Consider the following 23,241-nt stretch of genomic DNA (forward strand, 5'->3'; position numbering starts at 1 on the left):
GCCCTGGCAAGATCAAAGATGGAAGATGCTGTGGGTGGGCTGCTTACTAAGCGGAGTGCACTAGAAGGGACAGAGGGAATGTGGGAGGGCTGGAAACAACAACAACAACAACAACAACAACAACAACCCAAACCAGTGAGCCTTGTTCTTCAGCTTTAGGCTAGAATGACAGCCACAGAGATTCAAGGAAAAGGGGCCCAAGTGTTAAATTTTTCTGAACTGCAGTGACTCGGGATGATTTAGACATCGCAGTGATAACTCTTGATGGCTGTGCATGTTCTGGTGTCCTTTTGCCACTCCACTCAATTCTTCACAACAAAATTCATATTGTTTCCCTTCCATTTCCACCACTCTTTCATGGCTGATCTATCTTTCTTATTTCTAATTCCCTTGCCATTTAATTGATTTGTCATTTGGGTTTTGGAGATGGACAGTTTTATGCTGTCACACTTATCCACACAGTACCATAACTAGTCCCCTTTCTCAGTGTTAGAGGAAGATGTGCTAGGCAGAGAAGCTTATGTCTCATCCAAAATAATCTTCAAACAATAGCATATTGTGTGAACTCACACAATAGTTATAATGGATTATAAATGTGGTTGAAAGATCTGAGGGTGCTAATTATGTGTGCATTTAGGGCATTGATAAGAATTCAGATAATGTACATTTTGTACCCAGGAATCTTCCAGGGTGTTCTGCTGATGGATTATTGGCTTATTTGAAGGGTACTTCATCCAAGGATGACATTTCCCATATTTATGGCAGCATTTTTTTAGAGAGAGAGTGTGGAGAAGAGGGGAGGGAGAGAGAGAGAATCTTAAGCATGCTTCACACCCTGCATGGAGCCTGAAGGAGGGCTCTATCTTATGACCCTGAGATCATGACCTGAGCTGAAATCAGGAGTCCGAGGCTCAACTGACTAAGCTGCCCAGGCACCCCCGGCAGTATATATATATTTTTATTTATGATAGTCACACAGAGAGAGAGAGAGGCAGAGACACAGGCAGAGGGAGAAGCAGGCTCCATGCACTGGGAGCCCGACGTGGGATTCGATCCCGGGTCTCCAGGATTGCGCCCTGAGCCAAAGGCAGGCGCCAAACCGCTGCGCCACCCAGGGATCCCTATTTTTTTTTTTTTTTGAAGTAGGTGCTGCTCCACCCAATATGTTAAGAAATTATGTCCCCACCCCAAATAGAGATGGAGTGACCTCTCAGAACTTGTTTTTCTCAGTTTTTCCTATGATTTTAACTTTTTACATTCCCAAATTGGAAGCCTTGTGTAATTTCTTTAGTCTTCTCAACAGAATGAACTCGGTTCTCTTGGTAGCAAGTTTCTAGAGGTGCTTTCTACTCTTCACTTCTTTTAATATCCACCAGTAGACCACAGCCTCTTGGCAATAGATGGAGATAGCTCACTAATACCAGGGTAGTGTTACTAAATTGCTTCAGAGGGAACTCTTACTTGGAGCCAGGGGTTCCTCATTAAGGCTAATTCAAGATCACACAGAAATCACGGAAGGGTCATGGGGCAACATATAAACTAGTTGTATGAAGGAGAGGGGCAGAGAAGATACACTTTCACTGTGACATCTGTGACACGGTGAGTGGGGTTGTGGCAATGGAAGGGAAGATGAAAATCAAACATAATGAAGGATGTCCTCTATGGCACCGGACTTAGCTCTGCATAACTACTTTTAATGTCTTATAGCTAATGAGTTGTATGCATGTGGTGATGTTCATCCAGCCAGTAATAATAGCCTTCCCCCTCTACCTATCCATCTGTATATATATTTTCATTATTTTTTAAGACTTTACCTTTTTTAATAGCAGTTTTAGGTTCCCAGGAAAACAGAAGGGAAGGTACAGAGATTTTCCATCTACTCCCTGCTCCCATACCTGCATAGCCTCCACCATTATCAACACCATCCACCAGAGAGGTAAAATCTGTTACAATTGATGAACCTGTGTTCACACATCAGTGATCCAAAGTCCATAGTTTATATTAGGGTTAACTCTTGGTGTTGTACCTTCTATGAGTTTGGATAAATGTATAGTGACTATATCTACCATCATGGTATCATACAGAGTATTTTCACTCCCTAAGAATTCTGTATTCTGCTTATTCATCTCTACCACCTATGTATTTTTTTAACTTTTTTGAAAACATTTTCAAATATATTATTGTATCTTCCACCACGAGCCTTGCAAGTTTTGTCTTCTTTTAACAGATTAGGAAATTAAAGTGCAGACAGTGATAAATCTAGGACAAAACCCAGATCTCTTAATTCTAAAATATCCTACACTATGCTTTGTCCATCAGCATATAAATGGAAATGGTCAATGATTAAATTACTTCCTTGCAAATGGCTGAGATAAATGGGTACTCTGGAGCCCTAGAAGTAATTTTGTATATAGCCATCATTTAAAAAATAAATTTGAAAGACATCCACAGTTGTTGGAGGGAGTGAAGGGATGCCATCATGTGGTATTCATTTGCAGGGATCAGATTTTACTGAGTCAGAAGGGGGTTAAGAGATCTGCCAAATGCTTGGGAATGGGTTCAAATTATTACAGAAGTGCAATGGAAAAATATGATTGATTGAGCTCGAGGGTATTTGCCCTATTCTTCATTGGATTGCCTTTCTGCTGTTCTTCCCACTTTATGATTCCCTTTTAAAAATTTATCTCTGAATCAGAATGACTTGAAACCCTTAACTTGACTTGCCAGACAAAGTAAATACACTGATGAATGTGTTTATTGTTCATATATTTGTAGTGTTATAGCTAAGCTATGCTATGCACATTTTTACTCTTCTATTTGAGAGCTAAATAATATTAACTGGTCACCAAGAGGGTAGTGAACAATGAAGTAGAACTAGAATCTCAGAGAGATGCACAGGAATAGAAGGTCCCTGCCCTTATGGGGCTTTTGGGGTACTGCTCTCCAGTGGGGCAGGGACTTTGTGTTGCTTCCCATTGCATCACTACTGCTCTCAGATGTAGAATAGGGCCTGACATATGAAAAGTATTCAGGAAATATCTATTGAGAGAATGAAGGAATCCACACATGAATAAAATCTTATACAGTGACTACTAATAGAATACACATTATGAGAGGCTTTTGAGAAAAGCAGCAATCAGGGTCCAGTAAGATTAGTCAAGGAAAAACTCCTGTAGAGTTTAGTGATATGGTGAGGAGGGATGAAAAAATGATCAGACTAAAAACCAAAAAAAGAAAGAAAGAAATGATTAGATTAATACAGAGGTTGATTATTTGCAAGATAGGCCTGGTTGAATTTTAAGGCAGTAGGAGGCTGGAACGTTTTGATAAAAACATTTTTAAGAGCCATATCTAGACTGGACAGGGGAGTGTGCTAGCAGATTGGGGGAAATGAAAAGTACCAAGTAGCATGAGATATGGATGAGAGAGAAGAAATCTGGCCTAAATAAATGAGATAGAGGGGCACCTGGGTGGTTCAGTGGTTGAGTGTCTGCCTTTGGCTCAGGTTGTGATCCTGGGGTCCTGAGATCAAGTCCTGCATCGGGCTCCCTGAAGGGAGTCTGCTTATCCCTCTGCCTATGTCTCTGCCTCTCTGTGTGTCTCTCATGAATAAATAAATAAAATCTTAAAGAGAAAAGAAGTGAGAGAGAAGGTATGAAGGTGCCTAGGATATAGTAGGTACCTAATCAATACTACTTGAATGGATATGCTAGCAGTAGATTGCTCTGTTCTTAAATAAAGCAGTGCCATAATGTACTACTTGAGGAAGTCTGTTATAGCAACTGTATATAGGATGGACTGTGTGTCTGTGTGTACATGTGCTTATGTGCAGATGGGAGAGGGCAACTGAAAGTATGGAGATCTGTTAGGTTGTTCTAATAACTTAGTTGTGAAATTAGAATTTAAAACTATGTAGGCTAAAGGAGCACCCAGGTGGTGCAGTTGGTTGAGCATCCAGCTCTCTGTTTCGGCATGGGTCATGGTCTCAGGGTTGTAGGATAAAGCCCCATGTTGGGCTCCACACTCAGCACAGAGCCTGCTTGAGATTTTCTCTCCCTTTCCCTCTGCCCCTCATGCTTGTGTTCTCTCTCTCAAGTAAATAAATAAATCTTTAAAGAAAAGAACTACGTAGGCCATGAAAATATACGGAAACAAGAATATGAGATATGTTAGAATTAATACATAGTAATAGACAGAGATTGGGTATGGTGGACAGAGGAAAGAAGAAAAACAATAATTTCAAGATTTTGAGACTAGAAAAATAGAGTAAGTGATGATAATGACTGAACTATCAAAAGGATAGCCTTTTAAGGAAATATAAAAGCAGTCTGGGACACATTAAGGTGTCAGTGAGAAATCTTGCACTTGGCTAGAGGTCTGTGACTAGAGAGTATGATAACATTAACATGTGAATATAAGCAGTTGTTGAAAGTGGGGATAAATGAGATCTCCAGTAGTGCGTAAATGCAGATCAAGGATTCTCCACCTCAAGGCTATTGGCATTTGGGGCCAGATAATTCTTCACTGGTAGTCGTAGAGGAGGCTATCTTACGGACTGTGGGATGTTTAGCAGTATACCTGATTTCTACCCACAAAAAGCCAGTAGAAGCCTACCCCTAGCTATGACAGCCAGAAATGTCTCCACACGTTGCTGTGTGATCCCTGGGGGAGACATAGCTCCCAGTTAAGAACCATCAGTATAGAAGCAAAAGAATAAACTATCATAGATTAAACCTTTGTGGTATAACAAGAGGCAGAGATGGGATTGGAAGGGAAGGTGAGTCTAAAATATCAAGACAGAAAGTAAGATTGATTTAAGGAACCACAATAGGAGAACATAGAATCAAAGAAAGCAAAGGAAAGGGAGCTTTGACAAGTTTTTGAAAATTGGTGTTTGGTAAGAAAACTTGAATGGATAGAATGATTTCCCCTATTCACTGAATATCCAGAGGGAATTTGGTTTAAATGATGGATTTACTTGGCTTCTTCTAGAGGCCTGTGGGTACTCATCTTTAGACCTGAGCCACTACCTTGACTTCGGAAATGTTTCAAGTAAACTTTTCACTTTCTTAATACTGAAGACATAGAAAAACCATAGGATCATCTAGGATTCTATGGAGAGTACACACATTATATGTTCTGTCTTTTTCATGTACATACATACAAACTAAGGCAGAACTTCTGTTTTGTTTTTACCTCCAAGAATGTGCTCAAAAAAAAAAAAAAAGAATGTGCTCATACAGAATTCTAGGATTTCATTTTGCCTCCTTTCTTAATTATTGGTCAGTGTTGAAGGTAAAAAGGGGAAGAGCAGATCCATGAAATATTTGTAAACTGGAAGACTATCAGAGCCCATCTGAGACCATCTATGTAGCCTAGTGTGGGTTTCTTTTTTAATTTTTTAAAACTTACTGGTCAGTGCTCTCTCCTAAGACTAAGAATGCCATATCCAAGGGCAATGAGCCATGGGGTCCTCAGGAACCTTAAATTATTTAACCATGCTGAAGAGTCAAGTACGAAAAGATAATAGAATAAGGTAAGATGGGAGGCCCAGTCTCTAGGAATCCTAGACAGACAACATGCAATATATATTCCTACATATTTTCAAAAATGTTGTAATCTTTGTTTGGATCTTAAGTTTTATGTGGAACCCTAAAATATAAAACACATACAAGAGAAGGTATCTGATACAACTTACCTTCCATAGTGGCCTCTGAATCACTCCACAGACCAGTTTGAAAATCACTCCATTGTCTTGCACTTTATTTACAAAGGACCAGAGAGTAAATAGTTTCAGTTTTGTAGACCATACAGTTTCTTTTGCAAGTGCACCTGCTCAACTCTGCCTTTCTAGCCAGAAGGCATTGGTAGTCAGTGTGTAAAGAAATGGGGATGGATGGATTTGGCCTGCTGCTGACCATTTTGCTTTGCTGACTCCTATAACCCTCCTCATTTTTTTACAAACAAGGACCCTGAAGCCAAAAGTAGGGAAGCAAAGTACCATCAATAGTGGAGCTAGAACTAGAATTCAAGTCTCCTGATTGCCACTATGTTCTTTTACCTTTCATTTTGCTGTCAAATAGAAATAGCTGATTCTTGTGCGTGCGTGCATGTGTGTGTGTGTGTATGTGGTGGGGAATGAGCTCTGCCTAAGGCTCTTTCAATGGTACTTTTGACTGTAAATATTTATTTCTCACAAAGTGGAGGTGCCCCCAAGTCAGGTATTTTGGAGAAAATATGGTGTCCTTGCAGCTAACTAGTCCTTGCTTCTAATTGTATTGCCAGTGAATGGCCTTGTCCCATAAAGATATCTGAAGCTCTGTCATATGAAGTGTTTGAGGCTTAGTTTTTTTTTCTTTTTGTTTGGCGGGGGGGTGGGCAGAAGGCGAGAGAGTCTTAATCAGTCTCCATTCCCAGTGCAGAACCTGGTATGGGCCTCGATCTCATGACCCTGAGATCATGACCTGAGCTGAAATCAATGCTTAACTGACTGAGCCACCCAGGCACCTTGAGGCTTAGTTTTATATATCTTCCTAGGGGAAAATGGCTAGATTTTTAATGTCTTTTTTTAAAATCTTTAAGTGTAGTTGACCTACAATATTAGTTGTAGGTGTACAGCATTGTGATTCAACAAGTATGTACATGATAAAATGCTTACCATGATAAGTGTATTACCATATTATTGGCTACATTCTTTATGCTGTGCTTTTCATACCCATGACTTACATATTTTATAACTGGAAGTTTGTACCTCTTAATCCCCTTCACCCATTTTGCCCATCCCCCCCACTGCTCTCCCATTTGGCAACCACCAGTATGTTCTCTATATTTATTAATCTGTTTCTCTCTTTATTGTTATTTGTCTCTTTGGTATGTCTTAATTAGACACTGATATGATAATGAGAGTCACTGAAATGAAAACCATATCTAGGCTTTCTGGCATGAATGTTCAAAGTTGAAAGGATTAGAGCATGTGTGATTTGGCATTAACTTTCTCTTCAAAAAAGGAACAATGTTAAGTACTTTTTGTACTGGGCAGTCTACTAAGCACTTCATGTGTTCTCTCATTTGATCCTTTTAGAGGTATATCACATCTTCATCATCTCCATGTTGATGAATAAATAAATGGAAGCTCAGAGAGATTAAGGATCTTACCTAAGGTTGTAAACCTAGTGTGTGGGAGAGCCAGGATTTGAACACAGACAGTCTGAGGCCAAAGCTCATAACCATAACCATTTACTGTGTGGCCTCTCTCTTTACCTAAGAAGGAGCCACTGACATTTCTGATGACCTTGAAAGATGAAGTTGGGAACCCAGAATGTCCTAATTACCAGTTTAACATTTGAGGAGCTTAGCACAGGAGACAAGGCAGAAAACAAAAGGAGGTTTTTCATGATGAAGGTAAAAATGAAGCAAATAACGATTGTAGAGGAGTTAATGAGCCATACAGACCTACCTTTGTTTTTTTCTAAATATGGGTGAGGTCTAAGGGGCACCTGGATGGTTCAGTCAGTTGAGCGTCCGATTCTTGATTTTGGCTCAGGTCATGATCTCAGGGTCGTGAGATGGAGTTCTGTGTTAGGCTCTGCGATGGGTGTGGAGCTTGCTCAAGATTCTCCCTCCCCTTCCCTTTGCACCTCCGCCTCCCTCTCTAAAATAAATAAATAAATAAACAAACAAATAAATAAATAAATAAATATAAGATCTAGGAAACATAGAGCACGTAACTTAGAATATAGCTGACTTGTTGATTTCATCTATAGGGTCTTGCATTGGTAGAATCCTAGAATTGTCCTCTTCTGTCATAATTTGTCCAGGGATTAAGTATTTACTAGGTGACTGTGGTCTTTATGGGTGAGCTATACCTGTTTTTCTTATAAAAAAGGTAGGAGGAGAATAATGCCAGCAGCAATAGTCTCGGTACCTTATATATAACCATCCCAGTGGCAAAACATAATTGGATTTTTTTGGCCTGCTTTGTGGATGTTGTCTGACCTGCATGCCTGTCTTCAGCCATTTTCCCTTCCAGAAGGTTGGCTGAGTAACTCCTACTGCTGGAGATGCTTTTGCTAAGATATTAATGTTTCCTTTTTCCAGAAAAGCAGGACATGGAAATAACCACCTGGCCTTGGACTGCTTATTTTTCAGTTCTCTGAGCTTACACCAGAGTACTTTACCATCAAGGCAAGAACTGCATGCTCACTTTAATTGCCTTTAAGTATAACTGCTATAAGCCTAACTAATTATAGTTAACATCCTGTGCATTAGCATTGTACTGCTCCCTTGGGATTTTCAGAGTGATTCACAAATAAATGCATTCAACTTTAAATAGCTCATGAGGATTATAGAACCCAGAAGGTGAAGATAGAGAATATTCCTTGCTCTCCAATTATTCAAAGCTTAGCAAATAGGAAAGCAGAGACATGTGTGGCCTAACAGTCTTCATTGCCGTACTCAGTGTTGTTACAAATGGTGACCCATCCCAGGAAGGAGAAGTGTAAGCTTACTGAGAGAAAGAGAATGATGAGTATTGTTTTGTTTTATTTCCTAGGGAAACGTCTAGTTGATAAAAAAACATGTAGACTTCCAACTCACCTCAGCTGGTTTATAAGGCTACATTGAAGTAGGTCCCAGAATTAAAGGAAATGTCAAAAAATTATAGGAAAAATTTTTTAAAAGTTTTCTTGGTCACCTAGGCAAAGCATACCACAGATCTAGTAGGAAAATATGAGACAGGTTTTCTGCAACCTAGATAAAGTTAAGCAATTCTGATTTGGGGAGAAGGCAATTATAAGACAAGGACAGTCCAGCACATGCTCTTGCTGTCTGACTGGCCATTCTAGACAGCAATGATTTGAACTCATTACCACTAAGAAGTTGCCTGGTTTCCTCGATGGGGGGAGTCTGGCTGGTCCTGCTGTCTTGGCCCAGTTAAATGGGGGTGGGCAATACTGGAAGGGTAGGTAAGTTCTAACATTGCAACTATCTGCCTAGGTAGTTCAAAGGGCTTGGGAATTTGTTGACAAGTTAGAGTTGAGCTGAATCCTTCAATTTCCTCTTGACAAGGTTATTGATAATATTTTGATTTAGATCTTAGTAGTGAAAGTATCCCTAACCTCAGCTTCCATGAAAATGATAATGACAGATATGACTAGCTCAGAGGGATTTCTGCTTTAGAAAGAGTCCATAGGTTGATTTTTTAAAAAATGTTTTATTTATTTATTCATGAGAGACACAGAGAGAGAGAGGCAGAGACATGGGCAGAGGGAGGAGCAGGCTCTCTACAGGAGCCTGATGTGGGACTCGATCCCAGATCCCACGATCATGCCCTGAGTCAAAGGCAGATGCTCAACCACTGAGCCACTCAGGTGTCCCCATAGGTTGATTTTATTATCAAGAGAGGCACCCCACAAATAATGATGAAAAACATAACCTCCTCGGGGTGCCTGGGTGGCTCAGTGGTTGAGCATCTGCCTTTGGCTTAGGTCGTGATTCTAGGGTCCTGGAATCAAGTGCCACATCAGGCTCCCCACCAGGAGCCTGCTTCTCCCTCTGCCTGTCTCTGCCTCTCTCTCTGTGTGTGTCTCTCATGAATAAAAATAATAATAAAAAGTATAACCTCATTGACTAACAAGCTGAGAAGGCTGCACTAACTCCTCTCTTCCTAAGTGTTGAGGAGGTATATGCCTTCTGTAAAGAGCCCTGGGATCCTCCTCATCTCACCATTCCCATAGAGCCAGGATTTAGCTTATGAATTACAAGGGTACAAAGAACTTAATTTCGTTGTCCTAACCTGCTTCCACCTTTGCTTTTGGTTATGGTTCATAGGCTTGGAAAGAGGAAGAATCATGTTTGATTCATTTAGTCTTAGATTCAATTCATTAGTTCGAGTCTTTAGATATCTTTAAAGGTCCCAGAATAAGGGTGAGAAATTATGGTCCAATGTTATCAACTCAGGCTCATGACTGAGGCAGAAACTGCAAGTGACCTGTGTTCTTTTTTTATTTTTTTTATTTTTTTTGTGACCTGTGTTCTTTTAATAAATATCTAGTGGGGCAGTGCTAGTCAATGAGGAGATTAAAGACCCTTAAAAACCATTGTGTGGTAGCTTCACTTTTGAGAAGCAGAAATTGTCCAAAAGGACAGTGATGACTATAATGGATAATTACAAGGACCACAGACTTCAAAAAGATGATTCTGACTTCTTTGGACCTTCAGCACCCATTCTTTGTCACTTGGAGAGAAGACACTTATATAAGGGGGAAGAGGGAGTGGTTTCCTTTCCACACCAAATTAAGGTTTTCTCCCTGGAGAACCCCCCTTTTATCTTTTAGAATTTCTCTATTGTAATGACCAAAATAAGACATCACTGCCCCTGGACTATTCCAGTTTAGAGTGAAGAAGAGCAGAGGTGAGGACCTTGCCGTAAGGATTATTATTTTAATAATTTTAAAAGCTTGCCATCTAAGACAGACTCTACTGTTGGAAATAGGTCTGGGGAAAACAAAGCGGGGCGGAGGGAGAAGAAAAAATGAAAGAGAGCTCCTAAGTCCTCTTCCTCATCACATTCCCTGTATAAGTACAAGGCAGCATTCTACTCATCATGAAGGACCTTCTTACCATTCATTCTTTTTTTAAATTTTTTTTTTATTTTTGTTTTGTTTTGGAGCAGGACTGAAAGAGATCTAAACACAAAGCTGGATTTGGGGGATGCATGATTGATCCTGTTCTCTTTTGTTCCATCTTGCAACCCTCCCAACCTGGAATTCCAGCTGAAAAAGAAGCAGGTGTATGTAGATAAGGTGGAGAAGATGCAGCAAGCCCTCGTACAGCTCCAGGCGGCATGCGAAAAACGTGAGCAGTTGGAGCATCGTCTTAGGACGCGGCTGGAGAGGGAACTGGAATCCCTGAGAATTCAGCAGGTATGGAGACCTGAAAGAAAATGAGATCATTCCTGGTTGGTTATTTTTCATTTAGTGTCTGACATGGTGACAAAAACCACACCTGTGCTCATCTTTAGGTTTGTTTTTTTTCCCCTACTTGATCTTATTTCCAGACTGCTTTCCAATTATAAAGATGAAGTTGGCTTCCTTTGCTTCCTATCCTGGAAAAATCCTTAATGCCTATTATCTTTGCACCTTTTATTTTCAGATGAACCATAAACCCTGTAAGAAGTAAGATGCTGTGCAAATAGACTCCTAGACAGTTTAGAATTGGATATGGCCTTTAGAGTCATCTGGCCATAGCCCTCCTCATTTTTAGATGAAAGAAAATCAAGGCTCAGAAAAGGTTGCATGATTCACTTAAGGCCACACAACAAGTTAGGGGCAAAGTAGGGCCCCAGTCCTAGGTGTTTAATGTCCATTTCTGTTGTGTACCATGCTGGCAGGCAAGAATAGTGATTACTTCTTTCCTGACCAAGGGAGTCTCATATTGAAGCCCAAGATAGAAAGTCCCATTGCCTTAAGAGGAAATTTGGATGCCCCTTGCTTCTGAATCAGAATCCAAACTGAAGTGGCTTGGGCAGTAATCCTCTCCAAGATAGGGGGCTCTTCGAATGGGACTCAACCACCACGATTCTCTCACTGACCTGAGGGGTCTCTGTATCTCCCCAACCAGCGCCAGGGCAACTCTCAGCCCACCAACGTTTCCGAATACAATGCCACGGCATTGATGGAGCTCCTTCGGGAGAAGGAGGAGAGGATCCTGGCCCTGGAAGCCGATATGACTAAATGGGAACAGAAGTATTTGGAGGAGAATGTGATGAGACATTTTGCTCTAGATGCTGCTGCAACCGTTGCTGCTCAGAGGTAAGTAGCTGGCTGCCAGAGTCACTGCTTGAAGGGCCTGGGTGGGTGGGTGGGGGCAGAACACAAAGGTGACTGATAAAATGGATTTTTCCATTTCTCTTGTTATTTTCTGTAATGTTCTTTCCCTCCCCTTACCCCCAGTCTCTGCTTAAATGTGTTTTCTTTCATCTGGTGAAACAGATTGTGAGGGCAGAAGGTCAGGAATTTGAAAATTGACCTTAACTTATGAACTCACTAGAGTCATAGCTTGGCTCTCCTTGGGAACCAGAACAATTGCAGGTGGGATCAAGTGAACGTTTGCACACCTCCTTCACCAGAGCCACAGCTTCTTGCAGTTTTCTTTGTTTAGCCCCAGGACTGGAGTGGAGGCCTCTTCAGAGAAATGCCACTCAGAAATGAAATGTCACTCAGGAGTGGCTGCCGCCATTTGGTAGCTCTGACTCACCCAAGCTATGCCAAGGGCTATACTCACCATGGCTCCATCCTGCCCTTTGAGCAGGTCTATATTTGAAGGCCACATTCTCTGTGTTCATGAGTGCATGACATGGAGATGGTCATATTCCATTTGGTAAGGGATAGAAAGTGGCTGGAGGATTTTGTTTTATTTTATTTATTTATTTTGCCTCTGAGATTTCCCCCTTTCATGTGAAAACATTAAATCTTGATCTTGGGAGGAAACAGTGTTCTTACCCCGTTTATCTGTCTCATGGCTGTTTGTAATCATGAATTGGGTAAGAGAGAAAGAAACAGCAACAAAAACTAAATTTGAATCATGAGGTGGCCTGTTTGTTGGAGAGATGGACAAGAGCCTTCAGCTACAGTTGAGTATCTGAGGGGCTGCCAGAGCACACTACACCCATAGAGTCTCTACCCAGAAAGTTATTAAAAACCCCAGTGCTGTTTTTAACGTTCTCCTAAACATGGTGAGCTGGAGAAATGTGGAAACACTTGCTAGAGTCTAGGCTGGGATGTACATCCTGTGCGGAGGGGGTGGAGGACACATTTATCTGTGATTCCTTCTCATGCCAAATCAGAGGGAGGGCAGCGCTGGAGAGCTGGGCTGGTGGTTTGCAAACCTACTCCTAGTTCTCCAGGAAGACATCTCTACCACACTCTTCCCGTCTCCAGGCATCCTCTAAAAACTTTAAAGGGATGGGAATCACCTCTGCCCTAATTTTGAGGTCCTCATGAGCTTAAGCTTACCTGTCTTTGTTTTCTGCAAACAGTGTGCTTGGTACATGCCAGGGCAGTAACAGAGGGCACAGAAGCCCAATTGTGCTCAAAGATGCTCGGGAAGTTTGGAGGCAGATTAGAAACACAGTTAAGTGGAATTCTAGCTGCTACCTTCCAAATAAACTCCTGTACCCTGTGCTTATCCAAAGGTTACTTGGCAACCCTAACACCGAAAAGGAGATACAGGACAATTTCTGCCATCTTTGCGCAGAAGCTGAGACAGATTCTGCTCATAAAGGTGTGCAACATGAAAAAATGTTGAGTGGCCAGGGTTTTTGGTGCTGGGAGATTCACTGCTAAAACTGACTCCAACATAGACTTCAGATTAGGAAAGGCAGTGAAGCTAAGAGGTTGTCCCTGGGATCCTTGTATAAAGAAATGAACCCTCCCCCTTCCTTCCTCCCTGGAAAGTTTTGAGTATTGGAGGAAACCCCCTGTCAGACAGATTTCTTTCTAGAATCTGTTGCCTTCCATATGGTAGATTTAATTTAAATCAAATTTGTTGAAATCAGTCCATAGAAAGTTTTCATGGAATCACTGTTTTCAGTAAAATGTGTGTGTTTATTATTTCATATGATAAAAAGCAGCCAGTATCCACCTAGTAGAAATACCTGATGTTAGTTCCTCAGACAAACATCCTGTATCTGGACTGTATACTTTTTGCATGCCTTTTAATCCAGTCCACAGGGGGAATTGAGAGATTGTGTTCAAATTCCTGCAAAATGAGAGTATCAGACTAGGTAATTTCTCCAGACCCTTCTCTTCCAGGATTATGCTAATTTTTTTCAAAGATAATGCCTTTTATGCTTGGCCACAGAGATTCCCTTTTCTTCCTTTCTTTTTTTTAAGATTTTATTTATTTATTCATGAGAGACACACACACACACACAGAGAGAGAGAGAGAGAGAGAGAGAGAGAGAGGCAGAGACACAGGCAGAGGGAGAAGCAGGCTCCTTGACCCTGATACAGGACTTGATTGTGGGACTCTGGGACCCCACCCGAAGCTGGAGGCAGACGCTCAACCACTGAGTCACCCAGGACTCCCCCCTTTTCTTCCTTTCCTAATAAGACTTCAAATTTGGAAGGTAGCATTCAGAAACCTTCATTTCAGAGCCTGTGAGCTCTTCCACCTTCCCTTCCAACATCTCTTGCCATTGCTTTTCTGCCCAGTGGTTTCATTCTGCCTCCTCTCAACCCTAAAAATTTGACCACAGTTCTGCTCTTTGCCCCTTTCAATGTAAAAGGTTTATGTTCTGTTTTCTTTCCAAATAATTTTTAAGTGCCTAGGATATTGGCTGCAGATGGAAAGTGCTCAACATGTATTTGAGTAAGGAAGGAGAGAAAGAAGCAAAAAGGAAGGAAGGAGAAAAGAAGTGAAAGAGAAGGAAATGATATGTAACTCTGTAACTTAAATCTGTAAATCTAGTGCCACATTTTAATGGCCTGCTTGGTTCCTGTGTATTCTGCTAGTATCTCAGTATATTCCCAGTGTAATAGCTCATAGGTAGATAACAGGCTGCACATTTAGGAACTGTTGCTTGGGCAGTATCAGTGCTAGTTGTAGAATTTTTCCAATTAAGGTATTACTTACAAATTAAGTAAACACCTAGTTCAAGTGTATGCTTTGATAAACATTGGCAGGTGTATACAATAATGGAGCCACTGCCACAATCAAGAGAGAGGACACATTCTAAAGTTCTCTTGTGCCCCTTCAACTTGATCCCTTCCTCCCCCATCTGACCCCAGGACAACAATCAATCTGAATTTTTTGGGCATTATAATTTTTCTTTTTCTAGACTGTATAAAACGATTCATATAGTATATACTCTTTGTGTTTGATTTCTTTCACCTGGCATAATTATTTTGAGATTCACACAAGTTGATGCACGTATTGGTAGTTTATTCCTTTTCATTGCTGAGCAGTGTTCCATAGTTTGGGTTATACCACAGTTGCTTATCCATTCACTCAAAAATGGATATTTGGATTGTTTCTGGTCTTTGGCCATTGCAAATCATGAAAATAGAGATTTGAATATAGTAACAGACAACTGTCTTTTCTCAGGTAGAAGACCTATTAGGTGATCTTTTCATACCCCTCTTAGCACTTGCATTCTATGAAGCACCACTTCTCAAAGGGAAAATAGTCAATGCAAGAAATCACATGTAGTATTTTCTACATAAGGTACTCTGCTAAGTACTTTACAATTATTGCTTATCCTCACAATAATTCTTTGAGATAAATACTATTACCTGTTCCACAGACGAGGAAACTGAAGCACAGACAGGGTAAATACTTTGTCCAAGATCACACACAGTTACTAAGAAGAGGAATCGGGATTGCAAATGACATTTTGACACCTTCACCACTGTCCTCTGCTGCCTCCCAGAAACGATGATTTCAAGGTAGTGAAATAGGGATTATGAACCATTCAAGAGTGACCATTTGAGGTTTATTACTTAGTCACTTAAAAATATTATAAATAATCACAATAATATGACCCACAGTATAACTCTGTATTGTGGTGCTCCTAGAGATTATCCAGATGCTTAATATTAGATGAGGGCAATCCTACGGAGTAATTCATCCTAGAGGGATGGATTCGGCAATGCAGATTGAAGTTCACAAGCGGTGACTTTATTTCTGAATAGCAGCAAAGGGATAAAAAGATAGTAAACCCGTGGGCAGCCCAGGTGGCTCAGTGGTTTAGTGCCACCTTTGTCACAGGGCATGATCCTGGAGACATGGGATTGAGTCCTACGTCAGGCTCCCTGCATGGAGCCTGCTTTTGTCCCTCTGCCTATGTCTCTGCCTCTCTCACTGTGTCTCTAATGAATAAATAAATAAAATATTTTTTTAAAAAAGATAACAAACCCAATGGGCCATGTAATTGACGAGTTTGCATTTTCTGAATTAGGTTGTTAACCTTCTCCGAACGTGCAATGTTTTGTGTTTATTTTGGGCGATGTAAATCTGGGAAAGAAGGAAGGAAGAGGAAAGTAAGAGGTAGAAGCTGGTCACACATATTATACATGCCTATCTGTTCCTTCCTTGGAGGTTTTTCTCAGTTTCTGTCCATGACTCTCTCCTCGTTCTACCTTTTGTCTTAGTTATCTTGTTCTCTACTACAGCTTCACATAGTAAGTCTGACATCCCTTAGATTAAAGCTAGAATTGTCAGCAACTTGTTGGATATTGTCATATGGCTATTCATAAGACATGTTAACTCCGATGTAACTAAAATCAAAACTCATTATAAATGCTTTCCCAAAGATTTCTCCATACTTTCCTATCATGGAAAGTGAGTGGTATGCCATTTTTTTCTAGTCATTTGAATTAGAAACAACACAATTCTCATTCATTCTTCCCTCTGTCTAACAACTACATTTAAGCAGTCTTCAAGTTGTAGCAATTCTGCCTCCTATGCCTGTTCCATTTCCCCTACTATTGCATCACTTCGTCATTTCAGTATCTCTTGCTGGGATTATTACAATAACCCTTCTGACTGGTTTGCCCAAGTCCAGTGTATTCCTCCCCTACCCCCTATCGTATTTCACCCAGAGATAATGCTATCTTTCTAAAGCAGAGCTTGGATCACATCAATCCCCTCAAAAAGCTCTAATAATCTTCAGTGCCAATTGTAATAAAGTTCAAATTCCCTTCTGTCTTAATTAAATTGTTTGCCTGTTTACTTTCTTTTAAAGATTTTATCTGTTTATTTGAGACAAAGAGAAACCGAGATAGCAACAGAGATAGTGAGAGAGAGCAGGAGCGGGGAGGAGAGGGAGAGGCAGGCTCCCCAAGTAGGGAGCTTGGGGCTTGAACCCAGGACCCTGGGGCTTGAACCTGGGACCCTGGGAACCATGACCTGAGCTGAAAGATGCTTAACTGACTAAGCCATCCCAGGTGCCCCTTGCCTGTTTATTTATTTTTTTGCCTCGTCTTGCAAGTCTCCTGCAGTCAGGGACTAGTCTTATGCATGTGTAGCCACTTTTTAGCATCGCAGTAACTTCAAACACAGTGTCGTACTCATAGTCGAGTTCACATATTAAATCAACAAAATGATGATACCCATTCAGGAAGGATGGATTTGAAGTTTAAAAGTTTAAAACACTAGATGTTTTAGTTAGGAAATCATGGGTGACATTCTAGAAAGCAATGTAAGCAATGTGATGAGAATTTCATTGGACAAAGGAAGGAGAGAGATGATTGGAAGGATAGTTGCCAGAAACTCATTTATTAAGAATTCAGATGGAGGATATTAAGCTCAGGGATCTACATTTTGGAATATGCAGGTGGTGTTTTCAAGCCATCAGTTCACTCCAGATGTGCGTAAGGATGGTCTCAGAGTATTGGAAGTTAAGCAGGTCAAGTTGCTCCTTCCAAAGCTGTGCTTGCTTGCTTTTGCCTGAGCCATTGGCTTAGTAGCGCCAGTCTTCTAGAAGGAAGATTGATGTTGAAGGCCGTCCTGGCAGCTCTGTAGGAATTCACTAAGTGCCCCACATTTTCAGGCTCCATTCCTGAGGAGTTCACAATGTCCATATCAATTAGCTGGCAGGGCTCTGAGTCCCCAAAATGGTCTTTTATGCAGTGAAAGTGGCATTGAGCCAGCACTGGCTCCCCCAGTGACAAACCATGCACTCATGTCCCAGTGTCCATAGACACCATGAACTCTTTAGAGCGGCCTGGCTCTGAAGCAGCCATCCCATTGGAACTATGCCCTGCAGGAATTGCCTCCAGGATATGATCTTGGAGCTGAAATTCTTTAAAGTCACACTCTCTTGTCTGCTACTCTTCTTCTACCTATAGACTTTTCTCTCATAACTAATAGATGACTGTATTCAGTGTTTTTACTGTGCCTGCCACCATATCTTTTACAGGCATACTTTGACTTCTTCCCCCCCAAAATGCCATGAGATGTAGGTATAATGATGATTTCTATCTTGCATATGAGAACACTGAGCATTAGAGGAGTTAAATTCTATGAGCTTACCGGGCTCATAGAATTTGTTAGTGGCAGAGTACTTGGGAAAGTGGGATTTGACCCTGGTGTAGTCTCTAGTCAGAACCTGTGCTCTCCACATTGCACAATGCCATATCCCCTTGGCTACTTTGGAACATAAGTGCCATTCCCGGTAGGACTATAAGCACGTGAACTCACCAGAGCAAGTGGAAAATTCTGAGACGCTAAAATATTTCAAACTTAGCAATTGATGGGAGCCACTTGCACTACAATTATTTCACCATTCAGATACATTGTTTTAGCTCTGCATATAAAGTACAAGCATTTGGGGAAACAGTGGTTTTATGTAAACTCACCCAAATTCCCTAACTTTAATACCAGCTTGCTGCCTCTTTATCCCCTGCCCTTTCCTTCCCATCTGCACTGGTCACAATCTCTAAGCTAAGAGAACACAGCTAGCTGCCAACAGAAAATTCTCCCACAGATCCTCGTTCTCATAAGAAGTATAATGAAACAGTGCCAATTCATTGTTTTCTTGGTCTATTGTCAGCTTTCCTTGAAGACCAATATAATTACATCAATATTCTTCCTAATCCCTTTTTCTTTCCCTGCGAGTGATTCAAAGGAGATCCAGTTTTCTTCATTCCCTTCACTTTTTTTTCTACCACTAGTTCTAAATGAACTAAAGAAAGATGTATGACCTCATTTATCAAGACGATATAGGATTTCCATATGTCTTTGACTTGTGCTGTGTAGACATCAGCCTCACCCACGGGCTAGACCCTCTCCCCACCAACACTGCCTTCCCTTCTTCCTCTTCCTCCTCCTTTTTTTCCTTCTCCTTCTCCTCCTTCTCTCTCTTTCTCTCTCCCTCTCTCTCTCTCTCTCTCTCTCTTACACACACACACACACACACACACACACACACACACACACACTTTACTCCTTATTAATGAGTCTTTGAGTTAATGGCCTTAGAGACTTTCAAATGAAACAGGATGGTCCCTTGTGCAGTTGGGACCCTGGCAAGAGAACAGTCATGGGGGTGAGACTTGTTGAGTTGGCACTGGAATGTTTCTGATGTAGGTCAGATAGGAATTAAGTGGCACTGACTCAAAGGCCCTGTTTCTAACTTGGCTTGCATGCCCTACCTGACCTTCACTGTTGACGTGTTCATAGTTTGTTTCTAGCATTCGGGTATAGTTGTTATACATCTGTAGCAATGGCTGTCTAGTACATTCTTTGTTTTTCAGCAAAGTCTAGCCGTTTCCCCTTCATAACTGTCATGAGAATAAAGTGGAAATCTATATCTTAAGTGTAATATAAATAATAAGATAAAGTGGAAATAGAAATATCTTCCCATTACCTGGCTATGATCGAAAACCTTGAAGGGACTCTCAGCCAGAAGGCTTTGGGAGCCTATCTGTCTAGTTTTGAAGGCAAGCCTGTGCGTCTCTTGTGGAATCCTTCACTGACTTTTGTAACTGTTCTCAGGCTGAAAACCGCTTCTAGCTCTGAGTGCTGAACCTTCCCATCTTGGAGGTTCTTTTCAGTAAGTCATCCAGAAACCAGCCATTCCTAACAAGTCTCGCTGTAGCTTATGGCTTTCCAGCAATACTTTGACTTGGGAGGGAAATGATAGGATTCATTGGTTTTGCTGCCTTGTCTTCCTCATCACTGTCATCTTCCTTCCCAGGGACACAACAGTCATCAGCCACTCTCCTAACACTAGCTACGACACGGCTCTGGAAGCTCGCATTCAGAAAGAGGAGGAAGAAATCTTGATGGCCAACAAGCGTTGCCTTGACATGGAGGGCAGGTAGAAAATCCATCCGGACCCTGGTAGATCTGAGAAGAAGGTATCAAGACCAGATAGATCAGAAGGGAAGGGCAGACGTCTTCATTCACAGCTGAAAAACCTGACAACACAGCTTCCCCTGACCCCCACAACCCTGCCAGCCTGTTACTTGGGATTTGAAATGCAGTGACCTTTACCTTGCTTTCCCCATTGGCCTTGGTAATTGCTTTCCATCTTCCCTCTGCCAGAACTGTATCGCTGGTATTTGCACTCTGGGGTATTCTTTCTAGCATCGGACTTCAGCCCTGTGTTACAGCAGAGTGCACAGTAAAAAAACATCCATTCCAACTTGGAGGTAGGGCACCTGATACCTCTTATAAACTCATGATCATTTACTTATTAACTGAAATTGCGGCCCATTCATAGAAGTTCTTATTTTCTCACTAAATACGTTGTTCCCCTGACTCCAGTTCGTCACTATAGTACCCACTACATTGATTTACCTGCTCACATGCAGCTTCTCCCACAACCAGTACCTTCCTTTGGCCTCGTGAGGTTTAAGCAACAACTCTCACATGCTCTACTATGTTCATTTGGGTGTGGAGAAAGGCATTTTAAAAAGCATGGCACACTCTCCCTTGCTTTACAACCCAGAAATAACTAAAGCACCCCTTAGTTGAAAAGACACTGGAAGCTTAAGTCCATGCAGGCCATGAGACCAGAACATGGAGGTAGCAACAACATCTTTATATGTTCTCTATCTTTGACTCCTAGGATTAAGACGCTTCATGCCCAAATTATTGAGAAGGATGCCATGATCAAAGTACTCCAGCAGCGTTCCCGGAAGGAGCCAAGTAAGACAGAGCAGCTGTCATCCATGCGACCAGCAAAGTCTCTAATGTCCATTTCCAATGCTGGATCAGGCTTGCTCTCACATTCTTCCACCCTGACTGGCACCCCCATCATGGAGGAAAAGCGAGATGACAAGAGCTGGAAGGGGAGCCTAGGTAATGACAGTAAAGACAATTAATGTGACCCATTTAAAGAGAGCCCTGGGGATGCCTGGGTGGCTTAGTGGTTGAGCATCTGCCTTTGGCTCAGGTTGTGATCTTGGGGTTCTGGGATCAAGTCCCCCATCAAGCTCCCTGTGGGGAGCCTGCTTCTCCCTCTGCCTATGTCTCTACCTCTCTTTCTGTGTCTCTCTTGAATAAATAAGTAAAATCTTAAAAAAATAAAATAAAGAGAGCCCTGACTTAGATATGTGCCCATTCAGCAAGGAAAAGGAGCGATGGTCCACATTCTAGCGAGGATGATATATACCAGGTTGGGTTTCTATCCTCCTGAAAGGAGCTCCTCCACATTCTGATATCTCACTGAGAGAACACTGATTGAATCCAAGGCCTTCAAAGATAAGAGTTCTGAGTTCTCCTTGGGTGGGAAGGAAGATAACTTCAGTTTCCTTTTAAAAATTCTCAGATCTGACCTTGCCACTTGAGATCTTTAGTCTTTGTCCAAAGCCCACGTGAGCTTCATGTCAGTCAAGATTTCAGAATTCCAGATCTTCTCTGTTCTTTCCTCCTATATAATAGAAGGACTCAGAGTTCTAGTTAAGCTAAATGATGCTGGGTGGCAGGTTTTTGTTATCAGAATGTTCTGAGATGAGAACTGAATGTACTTTTTCATTCCATTCCTGTCCATGCCTTCCCCTCTAATATTTTTTTTAATTTTTATTTATTTATGATAGTCACAGAGAGAGAAAGAGAGGCAGAGACACAGGCAGAGAGAAGCAGGCTCCATGCACCAGGAGCCCGATGTGGGAATCGATCCTGGGTCTTCAGGATCGTGCCCTAGGCCAAAGGCAGGCGCCAAACCGCTGTGCCACCCAGGGATCCCTAGGCCTTCCCCTCTAATCAAAATCCCAGAAATATCATGGACACCATGAGGTACATTTTTAGATTCTGAGAAAACCAGCTTTGTATTTTAATTTTAGGTCTTTTTGTTGTTTCTGATATCCCTTTTAGTTGTCGGACACTTGCAGTGTCCCTTGGCTAGAGGACGCATTCCAGAGACCACGGTCTTGATTAGAACCTTCATTTACAAAATTATTTTCACATTCATCCATGACTACAAACTTATTTCCCCAATCCTTCCCAGCTGTCTGGTAGTGGATGATGTGGGTGATAAGTGGAACTGACTAGAAGCATTCTGAAAGCTCGCTGGAAATCAGTGGCTGTTGGAAAAAAATCAAAACTGATTCACAGGACACCTAAAAGTGTCATCCACGGTGCTGGGGTGGAGAGTGAGGACCAGGTGGGATGAGCCTGCCACACCCGCCTTCTGGGTTCTCTGGAGGCACAAGGAAAGTTCCTCCTGAACCTTCTACATGGAAGAAGAGGGCCAGTAGACGTGTGCATCTGGGTCCCAGGAGCCCATACCTGCCTAACCCCTGTCTCTTTCTCCCCTTATAGGTATTCTCCTGGGTGGAGACTACCGCGTCGAGTCCGTCCCTTCCACCCCATCGCCGGTGCCACCGTCCACGCCCCTGCTGTCTGCTCACTCCAAGACGGGCAGCCGTGACTGCAGCACCCAGACGGAACGGGGAACGGAACCGAACAAGACCGCCGCTGTCGCTCCCATCTCTGTTCCCATGCCAGCCGCTTCTGCCGCTGCTGCTGCCACCATCACTGCCAACGCTGCCACCAACACTGCCACCGCTGCCACCACCACCACCACCATGGTAGCCGCCGCTCCAGTTGCCGTTGCTGCTGCTGCCGCTCCAGCTGCCACTGCCTCTGCCCCATCTCCGGCCGCTGCCACTGCCCTCGCTGCTACTGCTGTTTCTTCAGCTCCTGCCACTCCGATTCTCGCTGCTGCCTCTGCTGCTGCTGCTGCTGCTGCTGCTGCTGCTGCTGCTGTTGCTCCCACTGCTGCTGTTCAGGTTGCCTCAGCTGCTCCGGCTCCGCTTCCAGCTTCGGCTACCGCTCCAGTTTTGGCTCCGCAAGCGTCTCAGGCTTCTGCTTCGGCTCCGACTCAGGCACCAACTCCAGCTCCGGCTGCGGCTTCTCCTCCAGCTCCAGCTCCAGCTCCAGCTCCGGCCCTGGCTCCGGCTGAGGCTTCTTCAAGTCCAGCTGCCAGTTCTGGGTCCCGTCGTTTGTCTATACCAAGCGTGACCTGCAGTCCCGATAAGACAGGTAATGATTGTCCATACTGGGGAAGCTTTGGGTTCTGCCCTCAATTACAGGTGGTTTGTTGACCCGCTGGTCACTTGGCCACAGTCGTTCATGTGCTAAAGGGAATGGATCACAAGGCACAAGGGCAGCATCTGTAAATGGCTTCTTGGGACACCAGGATGGGAACTGGGGTGAGCCAAGGCCCTTCTCCTAGTAGAAGCAAATGTTCAGGTGGACACGGGGAGGGGGTGTCAGGCAAGTCTCACTTTG

At 42.5% G+C, this 23,241-nt stretch overlaps 1 protein-coding gene across 3 annotated transcripts in view; it reads left to right on the forward strand.

The window, feature by feature from the left end:
* AMOT (angiomotin) overlaps window positions 1-23,241 on the forward strand; it is a 64,250-nt gene that overhangs the window by 37,934 nt on the left and 3,075 nt on the right. For all 3 annotated transcript variants that reach the window (XM_072818105.1, XM_072818107.1, XM_072818106.1), the window contains 5 exons: window positions 10,773-10,922; window positions 11,620-11,810; window positions 19,700-19,822; window positions 20,576-20,808; window positions 22,270-22,992. In XM_072818105.1, coding sequence (XP_072674206.1) covers window positions 10,773-10,922; window positions 11,620-11,810; window positions 19,700-19,822; window positions 20,576-20,808; window positions 22,270-22,992 — 1,420 coding nt within the window. The remainder of the gene's footprint in view (window positions 1-10,772; window positions 10,923-11,619; window positions 11,811-19,699; window positions 19,823-20,575; window positions 20,809-22,269; window positions 22,993-23,241) is intronic.

The sequence above is a fragment of the Canis lupus genome, chromosome X (assembly GCF_048164855.1).
Source record: "Canis lupus baileyi chromosome X, mCanLup2.hap1, whole genome shotgun sequence".
Taxonomy (NCBI): domain Eukaryota; kingdom Metazoa; phylum Chordata; class Mammalia; order Carnivora; family Canidae; genus Canis; species Canis lupus.